Source organism: Solea solea, chromosome 20 (assembly GCF_958295425.1).
Source record: "Solea solea chromosome 20, fSolSol10.1, whole genome shotgun sequence".
In the NCBI taxonomy this organism is placed as follows: domain Eukaryota; kingdom Metazoa; phylum Chordata; class Actinopteri; order Pleuronectiformes; family Soleidae; genus Solea; species Solea solea.
Window position 1 is genome coordinate 18,304,803 of NC_081153.1, and position 22,542 is coordinate 18,327,344.

A 22,542-nucleotide genomic window follows, 5' to 3' on the forward strand; every position below is an offset into this window, starting at 1 on the left:
CGTAAAATCAAAGGCTCGTTCAAATTAAAGTGTGACTGATTCTTTTTAGTTATGTAAGCGTTCCTCACAGCAGTCGCTCATTAGTAGATATCAACATGTATTTCGCCGACAATTCATGCATTTGTTTGTTTATTTAAAAACTGGAAAAGTGTTCTGGAATCACTTTCACCATTAGAGCTTTTGGTTAAGGCATTTATGTAAAATAAGAACAGTTCAGTCACACCCAAAGTTTAAAGGTCACGATTGAAATAATTCATGACATCTAATGATGAGATTATAACAAACACGTCACTGACTCTCATCTCTATCCCAAGCACATCGGGAAACTATGGTGGCTTTTATTTACTAGAAAGGTCGTTCTTATTCTTCTTGGTCTGTAAAGTGAGTCTCTGCTTCAAAACATGAAACACATGCAGTGGCTGGTTTTTCCATTTAAGCTGCTGTAGAAACACAGCGGCACAAGATGGCAGCCGCTGTCTAAAGTACAAATAAAAGGCTTATTCTAAGGCTATAAAAAACTTTTTTTTTAAATATTAACACAATTATACACTTACACAAACATACTTATGGGTAGAGTTTTCTGTCAATTAATCTTAACCCTTTAACACCTAAGCCTCAAAATGTCAGTCTGGACTTCGTTTGCTTATTTTAACCATAAAAGGGCCAGAAAATGTCCTGTGAGTCAATGCGTTTTCCAATTTTTCCAGAGTAACTTAAAATATCTGGCAGTTATTTACAATTTACTGCATGTTAAAATAGTGTATTAACAATTAAAAATAGAAGAAAACCAAAGTTTTATTTAGAAAAAACACTGTAGTTGTACATGAACACCAGAGTTTGTGTGATACATTTGAACAGCAAAAACATTTAAAATAACATTTGTTTGAGTTTTTGTCTCCATGTCCAAAGAAAAAACTACATACAGGCGTTTTTTCAACTCTCTCCCCTCTGGTGACAAAGATGCTGATCCCCCTGCTTCCTGCAACAGTGTGAGTGAAATTACTGTTGGTTTTGATGTGCAACTTCTCAGCTTTCAGAGACTGCTGGGATTTGTCCGATGGCACAAACCGTCACTTAATTACAGCAATGCTTAATGTGCTTAAGCAAACGTGTCATCTGTGTATGCGCTCTGTGTAAAAGGGTTACATAGTGGATCTTTAAATCGGCACCGTTCAAGGACAAAGGACAGCCATTCAGTCGTAATGACGGCCGTTCCGTCAATGTGACGCATTGTGTCCCCGTAAAGACAGAAAAAAGCTAATGAGTTTGAGTGTGCGCGTGCATACTGATGGCCACAACAACACAATCCAGAATTAACCAACTTTATTTGAATAACTTTACAGATGTAGAAGTGGTGAAAATAGAAATTCTAATGCCAACATATTTATTATTTATCCATGAAACATGTTTACAGTCACACAAAAAGAACTTTAAGCTTCAGGCTTTCACAAAACATCACTGTCTCACAGTCTCTTTTTTTACAAACAACAGTTTCAAAATAAAAGATTAAAGGCTCAACAAAACCTGTCTCACTGCCGACCCTGAACTCCGACCTCAACTTCAGTGAGTCACCGAAAAAACATTTTCTGTTGTTACTACAAATATCAAGTACTTTGGGAGTGTTAAATATCACTCTTAGCAAACAAAACAATCTCATTAAATAAAGTCAGCATTAATACTCCAATAATAAATTATGTATTCGCAAGATCTCCCAAGAATCTATATAACTTGATGGCTTTCTGTCAAATGCATAGACCGTTCCTCTATGGAAGATGAATACACAGAATCAATGGAATTAAATAGCATGAACGGGAACATACTACAAACGGAAAACACAGGAAAACAAAATAAGAATGAGGTCAATTTTGAAAAAAAGTCAACAACAAATATTTTACAGTCTTTAAACCTGCTTTCAGTCGCTCAATGGCAGATGTGAGTCCGCACCACATCCCTGAAATAAGAGCTACAACTTCTAGCTATAAACAAACGTGACAGAATTCAACTGCTACTTTACTCGCACAATATAGAACGAGTGCGGGTGTTTACACCGTGTCCCTGATCTGAGATGAATGGTAAATTGAAGCAGAGCACTGCTTTTCAATGTTGTTGTGCCACGACACACTAGAAAAATTTAAGTTAAATAATAAAAACCATTGTGCCTTTAAAGAGGGTCCCCTTCTACCCAGCCTGTTAATAGTTTACTGACAGTGGTTTGTTGTTATTGTTATTATGGCAGATGTGTCCAAAATAGGGTGAATAATAATCATCTTAGTGATTTTGTAGAGACATTAAATGGCCTTTCTTGCTTTTTTTCTTTAATTAAAGCCACTTCATGACATCAGATTGTTGCTCAGCATTCATTGTTATAATAACATCAGTAGTGCATCCTGTGCTTTTACCGTGTGGGATGGTGAACTAACGGTGCTGGTGCCTGGACCCTGGTCTGTTTAAGCTCTAATGAAGCTGCTGCCTGTGTCATGGGATGCTGTTGAGGTTCACTAGAACTGAAAAGAAAGTGTAAACTGACATTATTATTATTATTATTATTATTTGATGCCCTGTAGCAATAGTCCTGAATCCAAAAAAAATAAAAAAGCTCATAGGCTCCATCATGGTCATCAAAGTGAACGCCTGAATGTGCATAGATAGTTAACAGTGAGGTGAAGCATTCTTGGCATAGCTTACATTTGATTCTGAATGTTTTAGTGGCATCTGTATTTGTACGTTTTTCTATTACTTTATTGGATTATTTTCTCCATCAAATGTCTGAGTACTTTATAGAAGATTATTTTGTCCTTTTAAACTCTAGCTTCTCAATTCACTTCCATTCTGAGATGTTGACCCATACGTCTCAGTGATTTTGCCTCATTATGTCCACGTGTGTCTCAATAACTTTAACATAAATAAAAACAACAGCATGCTTAACACTTCAAATAAAGCAACCAGTGCAACTCACTGCTTTACATGCAGTTACATACTGCTTTACTATCCCGTGCCCTGTTTCTTTACAAGTTATGGCTGGTTCCTTTATTTTGTTCCCCCGAAAGCCGACTGGAAGGCGACGCGCCTTCTTCACGTTTCTTTATGAAGAGACCCTGAGGACGAAGTGGAGCGGCTGTTTGTCTGCAGGACACAAATGAAAGGACGACATTAGTAACTGTTCAAACAACTCACTTTGACTCAATGTTGCCCAAAAACACTGACACTGACATTTTGTGTGTAAATGAAGTATAAAATGTGAGGGCATATTAAGACTGGATATTAAGAACAACTCTATGGCAATTACACTAGATACCATATTAGGTCTTTCTAATGAAAAGTTACACATAAAGAGGCATTGTGTACTGAATTAAAATATTGAAATGGACAGAATGAAACTGGAGAAAATAAACCCTATCTTATAATTTATCAGCTCTTACAACCAAAAAAAAACGTTCACAAGATAAGTTTAATATCACCCACAGTGTTGTCAATATTAGTTTACATTGATGTGTATTTCTTAAACCCTACAGACTCTGATGTTGCCAATATCCCTGTTTAAAGTGCTGCCCACACACTACTGGAGGAGACAGAGGAGAAACAGTGAACAGTTGTAGGTAGCATCAGGGCGGGCCTGACTGACAGGCTGATAAAACACCATATGGAGATGGTGGGCAAGTTTTACCCTGAGGGGGGACAACAGTGTTTGCGTTTTGATTTATTTATTTATTTTCGGTATTGTTTGTTTGCCTCGTCTCTGTCAGTGCCTCTTACAGAAATGAGGACGACGAGACAGCCAGGTTGTGGGAGTTGACAGCCTGGCCTGCGAACACATGACATTACACAGACGCACGTGTGCGCGGCAGTGACAGGAAAACTCCCGACACAGACGGACTATCACCAAGAGAGCAGGAAAACACGGATGATGAAGACGTACCCTCAACAACTGTGAGGGACTGGACTTTTTTTAATGTTAACGGACTTAGCAGTTAAAACTATGATTATGGGACAATATTGTACTGCTGTAAGTTGTTTTTTCACATGTAAAGCTTTATATTTGCACCCACATGTTGTCAAATAATGAATTAAATTAAACGTACTTGTTTGGAAGCTTCAGAGGAGGAATGGTTTTCAAAATATCCATTTAACTGCAACATTGCTGTGAAGACAAGTGATTCATTCATTATAAAAAAAGAAATCTACAATATTCCATTTTGTAGCATTGAACAATGGTCGAGATACTAACCTTGTGGTTCAATCCTGGGGTCGATGAAGCCCCAGTGCTGATAGAGAGCAGCCAGGTCGTGGGGATTGTAATTCTTCAGGAGACTCAGAATATCAACGTCCATTGGCATTTCTCCTGCTGACTCCCTTTTTCCCTGAGCAAAAAGGAGTGGTTCAAAATATGCTTTGCTCCCTTGCAGCCCCCACGTGTTCACGGGAGCCCACAGATCGGGGCCCTTGAGACCTGAAGAGGAGTCATACGAATGCCTGCGAGGACGGAGTCTCTCTGCAGCTGGGTTAGACAAAGGCCTATCGTAACTCCGGGCCAACATAAAACCTAAACCCTCTTGAGGGAAGTTTCCCTCCACGGCGGCTCTGTGGCCTCTGTGTTTGGGGCTGCTGGTTGGCTGGAAACTAGAGTCACTCTTGCTGTGCACAATACTGCTGGAGGAAGTAGCCTGGGGACTGGGATTTTTACTTCCCCCCTCCACTGCCCTATTGTGTCCAGCAGACTTCTTTTGAGGTAGGAGTCCCATCCTCGCACTCGAGTATGTCCCATCTGAGGAGTGCGAGTCCTTTGAGGAGTGCTTGGACTTGGGGACATGTGAGTGGGTTTTGGACTGAGACTGGGTCCTTGCCGAGGGGTTTGGGGTTGAGACGTCCGGGGCTTGTGTGCGTTGACTTCTAGGAGCAGGTAAAGCTGGACAGTCCTTGCCTTCAAGGAAGGGTGGCGGCCCTGTGCGTCTCCACTGAGAGGTGCCTGCCTTTAGGATCTTGAGACTGTTAGTGCACGGTGCCCACTTAGGTGCCACAGAGCTGCTGCCATCCACGCGGTGCGCCACGCGCTGATGGACCCAAAGTACCTCTGGGTAGTTGGTGGTATGTGAACAGTATGGACACTGTTGTCTCACAATGCCCTCGGTTTTAACTGAAAAATCCACCGTACCGTCTCCTTCATGAGCAGGTAAAGCAGACAGATTGAGAAGGCTGACGGCGTCATCACAGGTCTGTCCTGGCCGTTTGACCTCTGGAACATTTTGAGGATGTCTTGAGGTTTTGGGACCACTCTGGCTTATAATGTCCAAAATGGTGCTGTGTCTGCCGTGGGACTCCAGGAGGTCCTGGTGGTCCTTGTGCAGGTGGGACCTGAGTTGTGATGCATCGACGGTGTGGAAATCACAGTGTTTGCAGAAGTAGGGTTTTTTATCTGGAAGTAAAAGCAAAAGAATCAGTGTAAGTGACAGATGATAAAGGTTCACGTATCATATTTTAACAACAAAAAAAGCCACCAGGGATCTGGAGTAACATTGGTCAAAACAATATAATTATAACAACAATATATCACTTTATTAAAGTTTCACTGAAAGTCTCACATTGATATTGAAGTGATAGTAACTTTTTTGTTTTTTTTATCTTTTGGTGAATAATAATTAATTTAAGAATGTGGTGGCAACTTGGTAACACAGCTTCTATAAATCGATTAATTTAAGAAACATCTATTTGTGTCTGTCTGTGTGTGTGTGTGTGTCAGCTTGTGTCCAGGTGAGTTTGATGTCATGGCAACAGTTAGTGTTGCTTTGATGTGTCACTGCATGTGTTACAAAATCAGTTGAAAATCAGCTGGGATGCTCAGCTGTTTATTTTTTTTGACCACACTTTGGTTTCATGTCCGACTGAGTCTTGGGCTTCTAAGTAATCAAAGGCACGAGCCCTTTGATTACTTTCCCGCATGCCTAATTAATAGAGAGATGCAAAGTGCGCATGATGAAAGGAGCACGAGTTTCATCCAGGAAGGTTTCACACAGGCCTCAAACTCGGCAGGTGACTTACTGAAGGCACCAGTGTGTGCAGCGTGGTACAAAATGTGACCGTTATATCACTAAACAAGAGGCTTCTACATGCCTAAAGAAGAGAGATATGCAAGGCAGTGTGCCATGCATGTGACGCCGAGTCAGTTACAAAATCACTTCAGTGACAATGTAAATGTTTCTATTATCCTTGGTGAACAACAATAATAATAATAATAATAATAATACATTTGCGAATGTGGTGGCAAAGCAGACTTGGTAATAATCCTGCTCCTTGACAGCAAATAATAAATCTACATGGACAAAGAGATTTTCAGTCATTCAAGCAAAAGGTTGAGGTGGTGTTTTATTAATAATAATAATAATAATAATAATAATAATAATAATAATGATAATAATAAGGAAATATTTTAAGGTGCAAACACAGCATCACAAACTCACTTTGTTTTTTTTTTATTGTTGGACTGACCCTGATTTATATTCCATATTCCCATTATTTAAGTATTTGAGGAAATAATCTATTTGTCAAAGTGTCATCTTGTCCCTCAAGTGTGCAACAATTCTAAAAATTTGTGCAATGTGCTCATTCATTAAAGCTACCAAAATAAATAACAAAATAGAACGTTGTGTAAGTAAATTTCAAACATCCATGAAATGATTTTAAAACTGTGGGTGTTTTTTATATATTTGTGTTATTTCCATTTGCTGTAATACAATTCTAATTTCACTAGAGGTCTCCCTTTCCCACAACAAAATGGTAAATTCCTCTTCCACCTAAAACAAAGTGATCTGAGAAATTGTCCACATTGATGGCCAGGTTGGTTTATTTTACTTTACAGCAAAATCAAAGGAAAGGAATGCAGACTCAGCATTCCCAATTTTTAGTATGTCCAATTCACAAAATGTCCACTTGATTTAATAAGACGTGGATATGAAACAACTGTCCTCAGCACACACTAAGTCCGGTAATTGATTCCTAATTTCATGTACTTTGAACCACTAATTGTGCCTTTACACTGTAGCTCTAATAAAGCAGTGTGTTGGGCTTACCCTCCTGGTCTTGGCTCCTGATACTGTTGCTTGGTTTAGGTGTCTTATTTTGCAGTGCTTCATAGAATGCATGACCAAGTCCGTTGAACAGGCTATGATCCTTGTGGCAATTCTTCTTGTCGCCACCTTTAGTGTGGGCCAAGGGGGGTGACGTGGGATCAGGGACTGCGTCCACCTTCTTCTTCTTAACATTAGAACAGGAGGTGTTGATTCGCTCTCTCTTCTTCTTTTGCTTCAGGGGAACATTCTCACCCTTGTCTGTGTCATGTGGCAACTTAGCATCAGCTCCTCTCTCCTCCCGTTTCTCTGTGGCCTCCACTAATCGTCCCCTTGTGGCCAACTGCCACGCCTGGTAACTACAAACTGGATCCAGCTGTGGGATTCTCAAGCCCAGGCGTTTTTCCTCTGAGGGATCCTTAGCACCAGCGTGTGTGAGGCTCAGACTTTGCATAAAATACCTCTTGGCAATCTCCTGCTCAGAGGCCTCACTATCTCGTGGTGGAGTTTGTGTTGGAGTGTGGCGGTGGTTCTTTTTATGAAGCTTCTCGTGTGTTCGTAAGGTCTCCCGGTCACAGAAGAAGTAACCACAGCCAGCACAGAGCTCATAGAGGCACTCGTTATGTATCAGGGTTGCTGGGTCCTGGGGAACTTCATTGATTGTGGCGGGTGGCTCGTTGCTTCTGCCCGGCAACTGGTCTTTGACCCGATGAGTGCGCATATGACTTTGGAGGAACCATGGCTCGCGGAAGCGGCGTCCACACAGCCGACAACCGTGATCCTGTGAGCTCCGGTGCTTTTCCATGTGGGATTTAAGGAGCAGTACCTGAGGGAAAACCTGGCTACAAAGACTGCAAGAAAAAGACCCATCTTGATTTGTCTTGACACTGTTTTTCCCCTTAACTTTTTTCTTGGTTGCTTTTTTCTTCACCTTCCCATTGACCTGAGGAGATTTTTCAGATGTCGTAACTTCTGTCGTGATTTCTGCAGGGTCTGGAGTCTCAGTGTTCTCGGTCTGCTTCTGATTCCCATCCTCCTCCTTAACACTGGGAGTATGGTCCAAAAGGCCCAGTTTATGGCTTCGGATGTGGGCTTTCAGGCTGCCTTTTTGTGCTGTCCTGTGCTCACAGTATGGACATTTGTAAGGCTTCTCTGTTGTATGTCTCCTCATGTGTTGGGACAGAGAGCTGAGGAGAGGAAAGCTGCGACCACACACCCCACAGGTGTGGCCAGAGGTCACATCTTCGCTGGCCTCCTCCTTCATGTTGGCTGTATGTTTCTGTGACACATCCTCCCTCTCTTCTGTCTCCATTACTTTTAGCGGACCACGGTTTGTCAAAAACCACAGCTATGTAAATCAATCCTCAAACTATGCAAAGTTTGTATTCCAGGCGTTAGCAAATTCTCAGAAGAGCCATGAAAAACTTGCAAAGCATCACAGTTTTATAGTCCATCCAGATCTTTGAAGAAATCCATGCTGGTGGAAATACCTGAAAAGAGAATAAGAAATTAAAAATAGGCTTGAATAAAAAATCACATTTATTTCAAACATAAGTGTAGTCAAATGCTATAACCAATCTTTGGACAATCATCATCAGGCTACGATGAATGTGAAAAGGAACTGTTCATTGGTTTACAAAATTAACAATAAAATATTCTACTACTACTGAACCTGTGTATACTGTTTGCAGATATAGTATTTGTGCAGCAGAGGTCTCAGGAGTTTGCTGGGTCAGACAACAAATACATGATTAGAGCCAGAGATTCAAATCTTTGATGGCTTTGACATCCACTGCAGGGTTTACATTATTACAAGATCTTTAAAGCCATTAAAGCTCTTCAATCTCTGCTCTGCCGCTGAACTGCTCTGACGTTTGTCCTGATACTGATGACAATGGACAATGTCCAAACAATGCTTAGGTGATGCATGTTCGGGAACATGCGGGACGGCCTTTGGACAGTATTTAGAGATGTAGTTACACGGTGTTTAAGCTGCGAAGAAAGCCTTTGATCAAGATGATCTTTGATGTGAATCAAAAACAAAAAACAATGTTTGGATTTTGCACAGGGGGGAAAATGATTTATATTATTAGTATTTTTAAAGTACTTGTTCATTCTGTTTCATATATTGTATTGCAGGTTCAGTTATTGATGAGAAGAAATAAAATCATCAGCTGTTAAACCCAACTTTAACTCATGTTGTGAGTGTATCAAGGCTCTATGAACCGAGATCTTACCAAGTACGGAAGAGCCAGTACAATACTCAGTATTGGTATTGGTCTGTCAAAATCAAATCCAATATAATCCCAAAATTTTATAATTTGCAAGCCGTACTTTCAACAGACTCTGAAAAAAAATGTAAATAAAAATCAGCAATAACATTTTAGCTGAGTGATACTGTGAGCTGCTCATTACCTCTTTATGGGAGAAGAATTTGTTAGACCAGTGGTTCTCCAACTTTATATACCAAGTACTATCTGAGAAGATATTGAGCTCTTGAAGTAACATCATTATCACCAATGTTAAAATACAGCAGAGGCAGATTTATTCCCAATAAGAAAATTTGCTCTCTCATCATCTTCCTCTTGCTCACATATACTTCACACACTGATATAGTGACAGTAGATTAAGATGGAGCGAGAGATAAGGTGATTCTAATTATTTAATTTATTTTCCTTTTTTTTGTTATTTGTTTAATTTTCTACACACTCTGTAAATAATTCCTCAGCTCCACTCCGTTCTCACACACCCTGGAATATACAGTAGAGCAGTATTTCTGACTTCCCTCCAAGTACCACCAGAGCCATGGTGTTAGACAGTTGGAGAATTATGTATTTGAAATGGCTAGTAAAAGCATCAGCAAAGAACGGCTTTGTTGTTTAAAACGACTATAAAACTGAGATCAGTAACGGTAGATAATTCACCAACATTTGTACCGTAATTTCGCTGAAGTGCTGATCTGTATTTTTTCCGTTCACAAGATCATTTGTTGCTTTCTGTTCCATTTGCCCGTACTGAATTGGGTAAAAGAGCGTTTGCCCATTTTGCACCTTGTTGCAGAAAGACTGGAAACTCTTGAAGCTGCCTCCACAATATGCACTTGTTTTTCATAATGTGCTTGTAAATTTAATCTGGATTCTTTTATTTGTTTTCTGTTTGTGTTTTAACTGTGTCCATTTGTAACTGTCGAGTGTTTTGTATTTGCTGCTGCCTATAATGGCCAGGACTCCCTTGAAAAAGAGGCTCTTAATCTCAGTGGGATTTTCCTGGTTAAATAATAAAAAATAGATACTTGAGTTCGTGATATCAGTATATTTGTCTGGGCACTCCACTTAAATCCCCAACTGCCACACTACATTGAATGATTTACAATATTTATTTTCCACATTTTGTCCCAACTTCTTACTTCCAAATCAATGATGACCATTTGTCAAACAAAATCACATTTGCTTAGCTTCCAATGATGCTGGTTTTATATGCACTGTGTCAGCATGTTATGCAGCTTCACCCTGTGTGACAAAACACAAACTCCGTTCTACAGAGATGGTCCAGAGATGGTAATTTGCATCACACAGATTTTTAGAAAAACCTTTGTCCGTGGGTGAGCGATGCCTGTCTGTATGTATTAGTGCTCGGGTCAGTGTCTCAACATGCGTGTGTGTGTGTGTGTCCTTTGGTTTCCTATGCCTAAATTGAGTGCATGAGGTGAAGCATGAAGAGATGTATTCATTCCTGGTCAACCAGGATGAACCCTAAGGGGCCAGTCCACTCTAATTCATGATCAATAACACATTATCAATGAACTTCATTTTAGAGACACATGCACACACATGTAGCACTGATTCTGCCCTAAAACGAGATGGTGGGTAGAGTAAGTAATGTAACATCTGCACATCTGTTTAAAGTTGCAGTCATAATAACTATGTTTTTACCATTATCTTTTGATCATTTCATTTTTTTATAGTTAATAAAAGTCGTAGGAGGCTCTGACATTTGACACATTTGACTGAAACTAGTACCAAACTAACTGAAAGTGTTAAACACCAAGTTAAAAAATGGTAAGATGGCACCCTCGGACGTGGTTAAGCAAGTTCCTCAGGCAAACGTGACTAATTGTTAGACTAAAGAAATGTATCTTCGTCTTATTGGCAGTCAGCCGGGCAGTCAAAAGAAAAACCTGCTATTGTGTTGGCCGCACTAGAACTGTCACATCGCCTCATGTCTGGCCCTCTGCCCCTCATTGAGGGGGTCGAGAGAGTTATTGTTGAAGCAGAGAGGCCTTGGCCGACATGCCACCGTCTTCAAACACACGTCTAAGCAAAGAGGCGGGATTAAAGACAACTCTTGTTTGTCTTGTCGGTCTTTGAATGTGGGGGGAAAAACTTGGTGCACAAACACTTAAAGGCTAGAAAAGAAAAACAGATTGACTCTCCAGTGATTTATTTTTTTTTTTCAGGGAATGAGGTTGTCTGTCTAATTATCAGGAGCTGCATCCACAGTCGCATCTGTCCGCATGCCTGCCTGCCTGCACGCGGTCGTGTGCGCTGATCCGCTCATGCTGGAATGGGTGCTGTATCTGGAATATATGGGAGGAGTTTAGTGGGTTTTTCCGGACATGGCAGGTGTTTGGTAGGCAGACGCCATCAGATTAGTACATGGGCAATGTGGCACGCTGTCTTCAAGAGGGGGGTGGGGGGGTGTACAAGAGAAACTAGAGGGTGGCAATTAAGGGGTTAAGGTTAAGATGAATGTAATGAGTTAACACAATGGGGATAAAGTCAGAGGAGCTGAGGGCAACAGATGGGAATAAACGGGCCATCAGTATGGAGTTAGCCGCCTCTACAGTATGAGCTTAGGCCTTTGTCAAAGCAGCCTACATGCTTAGTGTGTTCTATATTTTTTGCCTCTGCAATATCCTGCTTTAGCTCACTCATACAGCAAATTACATTTGTTTACCCTAGCTGCACACATTTCCACAACAAAAAATATCTATCGCTTCCATCTCTTCTACCTTTCCCGCTCTCATTCCATGAACACTGAAAGCCCTTTGGAGGATCTGTAAAGTAATGCAGATAACCAAACATGCTCCAGGGGTTTAGCACATTTCTTTCAGAATCACTCGCTTTTTTCTCTCTCTTTTCTTTGGCAGATGAATAGGCATGTCCAGTCAGCTGTCCTCGCATTGATTCATCCTGACATCCCAACCAGCTCAGCACAAACTCCCTATGGTCAGGACACTGATGCTGAGAGCCTGTGTGCAGGGATGTGAGTGTATGTGCGAACTTGAAAGAAAATATCCACTGCTGGCGTGTTGTGTGGGCACTCCTCGCGTGCCTCGTCACTGCACCAAAACTGAGGGTGTCATTTCCTGCCAGGGACTGGACACACAGTTGCGAGTGATTCCCATGTTGCAACAAATAAGCCAGAATAACACAAATACCTCTACTTTAAATAAACCATTAAATAAACATACAATTAGAATAGTAAAATTCTGTAATTGTAGAAGTATGTGTTCCCTGTGACTGTCTGGACACATATTATCTGCCTGTGTGCCTGTGTGTGTGTGCTGATGTCATCCAAATATTCTCAACAACCAGCAACAAACCTGTGCCAACAACATACCCCTGACTGGAGATAGCATGTGACTGTCCTTATGCTAGTGCTCAAAGCCATAGTCACTCACTAAGCCTCGAATCTACTGTTTTGCATCCAATAATCCTGTCAGCGTCCACTGACTGAAAGCACAACTGAAGCATAAAATGAAACTTAAACACAGATTATCACAAGTTTTTTTTTTTTTTACTCCTGTTGATGCAGAATAAGGGGCAATTATATTCTAAGATTATGACGTGTGTCTTTTGTCTTAATCTTCAGCTTTACATCTAAAAAAAATGTGTCTGCATATGGACACAGCCAACACCTTCATGCACAAAATAAAAACGAATACATTATTTCAGAAAATGTATGATTAATATCCATATAAGAGTAGCACAGGATATGCAAATGGCTCATTTTACATGTTACAGTTAAAAGAGGAGCAGTAACAGTGAGCATGATTTGTGCCATTGCAGTTGGCACAGGATGTTCACTACATTAGGCTCTGCTGGTGTTGTGACCTTAACATCCCATGGGATGGATTTATTTTCTTTCTTCAAGGTAATCACAAACATTTTGGATTACAACTGAACCAAATTAAATGGCACACAAACATGTGTACTGTTGCATCCCAAATAATTATCTTGCATACCAGATATTGTATGTTTTTCCCTTTTGGACCGTATTATCTTGCACTTTCTTTAAGGTGCATTTGAAAATGACATTTTGACTTAATGTTTGTTTCAACCTGTGACAGCAAAACCTGAGACCTCTCAGAATGTGTTTTTTATGTCAAATATAATATTTTCAAATACTGAAATTAACTAAAACAAACCTCCGCTTAAGGCCATTCGGTTTCCATATCTGGCTCACCACCAAAATGATCAAAATCTCTTGTTTACTTATCAGTAATTCTGCTTTTAAACCGGCAAACATGGGTGAAAACATAACCTCCTTGACAGCAGGAATATGTAAATAAAATAACACCAGCCTGTGACAACTGAATGACAAATGAAGAACATTAAGTCCAAAAAAAACACACAGTTTGGTGATGAGCTTGTTTAAGTGTTTCCCCTGCACTCATTCAGCTAGATTATTGAGCTGTGCTGCTAAAATTTAACACAATCATCAATAACAATGTGCCATTGGAATGATTTTCACTCACAACTTGCAAAAGTGAGCACCAAAGCCTTTAAATGAGGATACAAAAGACAAAAAAAAAATATATATATAATCCACAATTAGGCCGTTTAATATAAAAACCTGAACAAATGTAGGCTGCACCATCCTGCCATTCTCATGGACACTGCTGCTGCAAACACTACGTTAGAAAAATACACTAAAATATGTCCTTTGCAGTGGTTTTGTTGGAAAATTGTTATGAGACGACTATTATTGCCCCCAAAATCATGACTATTTAGTTGAAAAACTACAATATATCACCTTGCTTATACTATCCCAATATGCCACAATATATTGTATCATCATCCACGTTTCAGGATATGTATCACTTGATTTCTGGCAAAACACAGCCCTCGTTAGCAGGATAATAAGCAGAGAATGACTCAAGGATCACTTTCCGATGATAATATGCCTCTTCACAGCCTGATACTGATGCATGACAAAGACAGCACTGGGAAATGTTACTCAAACGACTTAATTGCACGAAAAACAGTTACAGAAACTCAACACTACTGTGTGCAAACAGCCTGGTCTACCTAAGAGATTAGACAACCATGAGCTCAACAGTCACAAGCACGGACAAACTTGTGCACACCAGAGCCCCATCCCCCTCCTTGTCCATCTCTCCACTCAGTCACACAACATGTACAGGGATTACTCTTCATAGCAGGAGATGAGCTCCTCAATGAGTGCTCTTTTATCATGCACGGCCCACAGTGTGATAAAGCACACACATGGATGTGATACTGAGAAAGAGAAAATAAGGGGAAGAATTGTGACCAGTTGTGTGACAAACACACACTGTGACTAATGAGAGCACACAAGTGGAAATTAACTGAACAATGCCACTGAAAGCTGAAAAGCAAAGGTGAAGAGATGCAATCTGTAAATGTTTTTCAAAGGCTGTCACTTACTCAGATTAAATTATCTGCTGAGGATCCATCATGGACCACCTCTCTCTTTTCAGTGTGGATTGGCTAGTGTTGGAGACACTGGAGTATAATCTGCTGGCATTAACTTGCTCTCTAAAAAAAGCACTCTCGACAGGGATTAGATTATCATGGCAAGGTCAGCTCACACTCGCTCTGACTGCCTCTCTTCATGTCTCTCCATCAGGCTGCTTTTCTGTCTTTCACCTTATCAGCCTCTGTGCTACCTGACAAGTGAACATTTAAACAGATCACACTGCCAGAGCAATCTAGAGCAAATAATCACAGATTAGCAAAGAATAAAAATTGTAATGTAGTAGTACAGTTTAAGCAATATTCATGTTACTCTAGCTACGTTTACAAAATTATGTTTGCTTAATTTTTCAAAAGATGCAAAACTGAATTTCATTAGTGTTATCATTTTCATCATCTTGTTGAAATAAATGAACTGATTTTGTTCCAGTAAGTGTATGATATAGTGAGCTAAATTATTCATATTCTTACATCATTTATATAAAATAAAAAATGGCTGCTATCCTAATTAATTTTCTCAAGTCATCTCCTTTTAAAGTGTTTTTCATTATTTTGGTCTCACCAGGAAAATTATCCTCCTATCTTTTTAAGATTCTTAAAATCAACATAATATCTGATCATAAATTGATTATTTTATTCCCTATTGGAATATTTTAATCCTTTGTGGTGTTGTTCCTTTAACAATGACTGTGGTGTCAAAGCAGTATCTCATATATGTGGGTTAAATAATCCCATAGTATAACTACCCCCAGTGTTTATGCCCCAGTGACTGCACTGTTTACATTTCTGCTCTATGATTTAGATAAGACTTTGGTGTTGATGTTAGCCAAATACCAAACTTGATACTTGATTTGTTTTACAACCAGTGCTCTGTGAAGTTTAGGTTCATTGTTTAAGTAATGTACGGTATAATGTGTCCGCATTTAAGATCAGAATTGCCATTCTCGTTCCCATATGCTGTTATGATTAAGGTAAGGATTGAAGGGAGGGTAAGGGGATACCTGCTTAGCGATTTTACCCTGGAGCATAAGAATGACAGCTGGCAGCAGGGTCTGGATTAGGTTTCCTTAGGGGTATTGCATCTTTTACACCACCGCTTCTTTGGAGTAGAATGGGCCGATCGTAACCCGACTCCCTCAGACCCATCCAATCTCGTCTCCCTCTGCCTCAATGGGGCCAAACAGAAGGGATCTGTGAACGCCTTACTCATCCCTCCCATCTTCCATCTGGACATTTTGTCGGTGTTTGCACTCCAGTTCTTCCACTGGAGACTAAAAGGGCAAGTTCTCTGTTTTCTTTCCAACCATCACAAACTGGAGATCATATCAGCCCATTCAGTGCTCACTCACACTGGTATTTTACTCAAGTACTCCAACCACAACTGAAGAAAAGCTGCTTCCTGAACAGTGAAGAATGATGCAGTTGATTATGCAGAATCAGGGCTTTCATGATATCATTCATAAAAATAAGTACTATTAGCAACAGCAACAGGGACTGACATAGTCACCATAGTTAGCATTTTTCCCGTTTTCTTCTCAAATCCTATTTGATTTTGTTCTCCTTATCTTGTACTGTAAACAATGTGTCCTTCCTGTACTATTATTTTGCTTAGGGACTGCTTGATATCTACTTGATACCGACACCGATATCCCAATCTTGAGAATCTTCTGGTACTGATATCAGTCCGATACAGTCTTGTTACATATTTTAAATTACTTAACTTGATTAAGGAATCTACTGAGTTGTTTGAGCTTACTACATAGCCATAGTCGCCATTTTAAAAACATAATGCTCCAAGAGTGTAACAATTATCTTGCTGTCACAGACAAAATTAGTTTATTAAAATGTTGTTAAGTCAGATTTTACATTTTTCTTTTTTGGATATCTGATCCAGTAATACTGACTAATGTATCAGCTGATCCCTCATTTATCTTATTTCATTACATAAAATGCCAAATAATAGTGAACCTAGGTTAACATAAATGTCACATTTTCAGATTGGTGGCAACAAGAGATCAGCTGTGTTTTATATTTGAGTGCATTCTTCATTAATACATCTAATAATAGTATTGTTTCCATGATGTGACACAACGACTAGATAATTATCAAGAGAGCCCTCATTAACATCTGCTAAAATGTCGTCACCTTACATCAGATTGAATTTCTTAATGTCCAGTTACGTCGAACACAACACCCCATACAGAGAAAGACAACACTAAAGAAAGCTAGCATATGTTTACATGAGAGTGAATCCAGTATGTGGTCCATCTGTATGCTCCACTGTTGGGTAATAACACTGAAAGGAAGGATGCACACTCAGCACAAGGTGCATGTGTACACACACACACACACACATACTCTTTAAGAGGCTTAGATACATATTTTGCACTTGTGCTACTGTGGAAAAATTAACAACACAGTGTCACTATTTAACTGGTGGTAAACCTGCAACTTGAACCCCTGCAAATCATAAACTGTTGATAAATGATAAGATAGCGAGTCACCATGAGGCACAGATTGTTTTTGTCATAACTGCTTAATTTACTGGTGTGCATGTGATTTTTTTTTCAGATGAGGATTTAACTCACATGTCCAAACAGAGGTCTGTGTATGTTGGACGTCATCAACAGCATGATTTTCCATCTAAAATGTCCTCAAGCACTTGCTGTGACCCTACAAGGAATTCACGGGGACATGTGTTCCTCCTCCAGTTTTTCCCCTCCCTTTAAAATCATATTCTATCACAAAAGCTTCATTTTCATGTGGTCGTGGTTATTTGTTTCTGCAACAGACAGTGACTGTTACAGAGGGACAGAAAGGGTAATTTTATCATATTTTGTTCATTTTCACCAGTTTTATCTTGCACAAGAATGCTCTTGTTGTTGTTGCATATTTTGGGATGGAGAAAAGGCTGACATAGTCTGTGTGGTACTGACCATTTGAGTTTTTGCTCCAGATGTGTCGCTGCATCTCTGTTTTCATTTGGTTGAGACTATAGCAAACAAAACGTTTCAGCCCTTTGTCACACAAGGGAGCTGCCCAAAGTTGAAGATGTCCCCTCACATCTTCCTGTGTGCTCTCTGTGAGTGTGTGTGTGTGTGTGTACCCCTCCCCCCTTTCCAGCAACCAGCCCCTGTCCAGACCCCAGTCTCCTGACCTAGTCTACACGATTAAATCATTTTTCTTTAGCACAAATTTTGTCCCCCTGCTACTGTGTCTGGTAGTCGCCGCACACCCTCCCCTATTGATCGTCATGCTGAGGAGATTACCCTAATAGCTGGGATTACCTCCCCACATGTTGGCTGACCACATATTGGGGGGGGAGGGATGGGGGGGGGGGGGGGGGTGTAGAGCTGGAGATGGTGCATGTTGTGCAGGATGTGCAAGTGCACGGAGGGACGGACGGTGGGAGGGGTGGAGGAGTGAGGGATGGAAAAATGTGGACCCATGTTTGTTATTGTCTGCAAGTGCCAGAACCTAAAAAGAGCTCAAAACAAATTCCATGTCTCATTGTCTGTGGGATGTAATTATACTTATTTACAGCCTACATAACAATCTTTTCCCTCCACAGTGATGATGACAGACAGGCTAATGTCAAACATACTGTATTTATCTTTCCTGCTCATTAACCGTGTACAGCCTGAGTTTAATGGTCCAGTGTGTAACATTCGGGATGGTTTCCCCAAGGATATTTTTATTATTCTATTGAAGAGGACCAGAAACTAGCGATTAAGACCAGTAACTCCTCAAATGTTTACTGATGTTGTAAATTGAGTGAGCAATAGGGTCTTTTTCCCATAGACTTCCATTTAAACGCCCACTTTTTACGTATGTTCTATATCTTCTATAGACAAACCAAATAGAGGATTCATTTTACATTTCAAAGCCAAAGCTTGTAATGCAAATGAAAAAGAATGACATCCCTTCTGCTATATAAAGACCACGGTGGTTTCCTATCACACTTAGGAGAGGAGGAGGTGAGCAGAGGAAGTCCACCTTTTGTTCTAATCTGCAGTCTCACATTTGGGTGTCACTGATTATTATATATACAGGATTGTTAGGTGTAAACAAAACTGAATGTGCCTTTAAAACAGCTGCAAAGGTAAAGGTAAAATATGTCCTTATCCCTCCAAAATGTCTGTAGCCAAACGTGAATTAAAACATGGAAACCACTACACTTTTATTTACTGTCAAACTGTAGAGTCTGTTTGATGTGTTTTAACAGTTGTGTATTGTTATCATTATCACCTGTAGAGGTCACTAAATCCAACACACTGGACCTTTAAAAGCCCACCCGCATCTTCTTGTCATGCAATTCACTCACCCTGAAACAATAAGATGATTCCTCTATGAAGGAGACATGCCATTTTTAGTGTGTTATGGCACACAGATGCCAAACATTCTTTGAGTGTGACTTGTCATGTGAGGATTTTGCAGCTCTTCTGATTTTATACTGACAAGAAGAGTGTGAAATTGTGATTTGTCCCCCCCCCCCCTACTATTTCCTTACATTATTAATAGGCTAACAATGAATCAGTAATTAAAAATAAAAATTGAATGTTAGATGCATCCAAATGTGGACTAATCTTTAACACTCATCCACAAGCCCTGATAACAACAATATGATGGCCTGCTCTGTCCCATCCACATGTTCCACTGCAGCCTAGTTGGACATCATATCATGGGGTGATGGGGTGTAGTAACTGTTACTAAAGGGAACCAAAGATATGAGTTTGAGATGTTGCAGCCACAGCAGGAGCACACGCACACACACACACACACACACACACACACAGACTGAAGGCCATTCAGACGGTGCAGAGAAAAGGAATTCCGTTAATCCACCGCTGATCCGGTACAATGGCAGCCTTGTTGTCTGTCCCGTTTGCACTCACTCACCACAAGTTTTGCGTGCTTTGACAGCGTTCACCGAGAGCCGGTTCACAGCTGTGGCACACCGCAGCGGAGATCACTGTAACAGCCTAATAATGACGGCGACAGTGCGGGGTCACCACAGTGGAGGGAGCACACACGACTTGGCCGCGTTCCACTCTTAACTGACATCCATGTTGACTGACGGGACGTTGTAGTTAACTTTGCCGCCGCACAAACTCAACAACAACTAAACACCGCGTCAGTTGGAGTCACTACGAAATAAAAAAGCCACCTCAAAAGTCCCATATTTTCGTCTCTTTTCGGTTACTTCGGCGTCACTTGTCCTTACCTCACAGCGGGGTTAGGCGGCAGGTCGCTCCTGGAGGAATCCCATCACCGATAAAACAATGGCGGTTCAACAGATAAACACTTGTCGTCAAGTCGGGGCGCTGCTCCAGAGCCGCGGGTTCATCTCTGACGAAAAGTCTCAATCACAGCGGAGCACCTGAACCACAGCTCCCTCTGTCCCCCTGAGCCTCCTCTTCTTCCTCCTCTTCCTCTCACCACAGCAGCAGCAGCAGCAGTCGTTGTTGGGGGCACGAGTGACGCGAGAGATAACGTTGTTAACGTTAATAACAAGCCCGCGCGCGCGACTGTTCCCCAGACACTGCAACCTGCAACCTAGCTGAGAGAGGTGACCGATGTGCGCGCGCGGGCGCGCGCGGACTGATGGTTACGTTTGACTTTAATTAACGTGATCAGGAAGTATCAAAAATATCCTGCGCAGAAATAGTTGTATGTATTTATTGTTCTAACAAAAAGTGAGACAGTAGAAGAAAGACCCACCACAGACTCAGAGAGACACTGACTGACTACAAAGGCTGCTTTTGTCACTTAGTTTCCTGAATGTCTAAAATGTCCGTCTTCTGCTTTACACATCACAAACGGAGAGAGACAGAGAGAAAGAGCATTTGTCTTTGGGATTTACTATAGATAAGTATCAGAACAATAATACAACTAATTTAAGACATATTTAAAGTGATAATTGGTACATTTTAAAGTGCATACCCATGTGTGTGAAATCATAAAGTCAAGTAGTGCATATAAACGTTTTCTAGAAAGCACTTTAAAAGTCAGATAATACAAATATTAAAATGATAAAAAGGTAAAGTGCAATAAATCAAAATGCAGTTTCAGGCTCAGTAGTTATAGAATAGAGCTGTCCAGCGTTAGTACATAGTGGTGATGATGATAATGGTATGTTTGAAAAGGAAAAGCACATGTGAATATGTTATCATATTAACAATGGCTCCTCTGTTCAGTTCATGGAAGTCAGGACAGAGTTTCAGTGAACCAGCATGCACCCCCAAACCGAGGAAGCTGAATGGAACTCAGCCATCATTCACCCTGATTATTTACACCTGTGGTTTTCAAAATGGCTGCTGTGCAAAAGACCCATACTAACAACAACAATTGATCATTTTCATTAGTAATAATAATTATATTGTATTGTTTTGTTGTTTTTTTAAGTCCTAACAGAATGCAAACCTCTGTCTAGACTACATAGTTTTCACAGTGTTAATCTGGATCAAGATCTGAATGTTGACCTAACTACACTAATATTGTTTTATTCCTGTATGAGATACAATTAAAAACAAATATTATCTTGCAAGGTAAACTATAGTTTTTATACACTCCCATCTACATATAGACACACTATCATTAAACACAAAGAAAACTATATTGTGGAATATAATATAACTGTAATGTAATTGAATGTATAATATGGCAAAGTAGGGTGATAAAACTCAGCAACACTATCTGTGACAAAGACTTTATATCAAAGAATGTTGGAAGGCTTTTGTGTCTTTTTTGTCGTCTTTTTACTGAGCTGTGTGTGACTTTCAGACGTTTTCAGACGGAGAAGTTGTGGTGTGGGGTGTCTCACACAGTTTCAGGCTGCTGCTGCTGTGGAGAACAGTCAGCTGATAATCTTCATGAATGTAGGATTTACTGCCAGAATATTGCATTAGCCTGAATGAGTCGTGTGTGTGTGTGTATTGTGTGTGATAAAATGGAAATGCATTGTTGTTGAATTTGTTGCATTTTTTCATGCTGTGCATCTCAGGTCATTTTTAACTGCTGCCAATAACATTACCAATGACCCTCTATTGTATTTCCTCAGTAAATCACACCTTCTTTCCATAAACAACACAATCACACAGGCTGTTTGTTGTCATGTCAGACGTTTGCCACCAGAGGGTGCTATTTAAAAACTAGTGCTGTAGGTTTATAGTACATGGTGAAGTGTATGTTTTCTCGTTCTTACAAAAGGTGCCATCAAAACCACTGTCTACACAGATCTGCCTATTTCTCTGCTGGAAACAGAATGATGCCCAGTGATGTAATCTTAGCTTTAAAACTAGCTTTAATTGTGCACTGACTTTCAAATTATATTCATTCTTTGTTGTAAATAACGGGTTTATCGAACTCTAACTTTCTATTTTTCTATATTTCTGGTGTTGTTTAAACTTAAATAAACCTGCTGATTCTGATTCTATATAAAACACAGCCAGTTATCATAGTATAGTACATCATAGTACAAACCACAAGGGAATTTGTGTGCTGTGGAGAGCAGGTGTACACAGCGCAGAGATGTATATGTTTTGAAAGGAAAAGTACAGTGGATGTAGCCTCAGCCATCATTGATTTGTTTATTTACACCTATATTTTTTCACCTGACAAAATGTCTTCCATGAAGCAGTGCAGTACTGCAGTAAGCTATGATTTTTTTCTCTCAATTGAATATAAGCCTAAATTAACATTGTATACTAAATGCAACAAAAGTGCAAGTGCTCCTAAGATGCCTA

The 22,542-nt window shown here is 40.2% G+C and overlaps 1 protein-coding gene across 2 annotated transcripts; it reads right to left on the minus strand.

Annotated features, from left to right (window-relative positions):
• Positions 1-1,308: 1,308 nt before the first annotated feature.
• On the minus strand, positions 1,309-20,433 carry LOC131447942 (zinc finger protein 516-like). Of its 2 annotated transcripts, none has more exons than XM_058620048.1 (5): positions 20,022-20,433; positions 7,062-8,548; positions 4,226-5,410; positions 4,080-4,138; positions 1,309-3,123 (listed from the first exon to the last, which is right to left on the minus strand). In XM_058620048.1, the coding sequence occupies exons 2-5, from the start codon at positions 8,368-8,370 to the stop codon at positions 3,073-3,075; spliced, it is 2,604 nt and encodes an 867-aa protein (XP_058476031.1). In that variant the 5' UTR covers positions 8,371-8,548; positions 20,022-20,433; the 3' UTR covers positions 1,309-3,072. The 2 variants fall into 2 exon arrangements, with proteins under 2 accessions (XP_058476031.1, XP_058476032.1); XM_058620049.1 differs by lacking the exon at positions 20,022-20,433 and adding an exon at positions 8,731-8,916.
• Positions 20,434-22,542: the final 2,109 nt, after the last annotated feature.

What these genes read in the sequence shown, in the direction of transcription:
- LOC131447942 (XM_058620048.1), bottom strand. Translation starts at nt 8,370, where the DNA reads ATGGAGACAGAAGAGAGGGAGGATGTGTCACAGAAACATACAGCCAAC. An exon ending in CAGGAGCCAAGACCAGGAGG is followed by an intron (nt 5,411 to 7,061) that starts GTAAGCCCAACA and finishes TTTTACTTCCAG; the next exon opens with ATAAAAAACCCTACTTCTGC. An exon ending in CCCCAGGATTGAACCACAAG is followed by an intron (nt 4,139 to 4,225) that starts GTTAGTATCTCG and finishes TTGTCTTCACAG; the next exon opens with CAATGTTGCAGTTAAATGGA.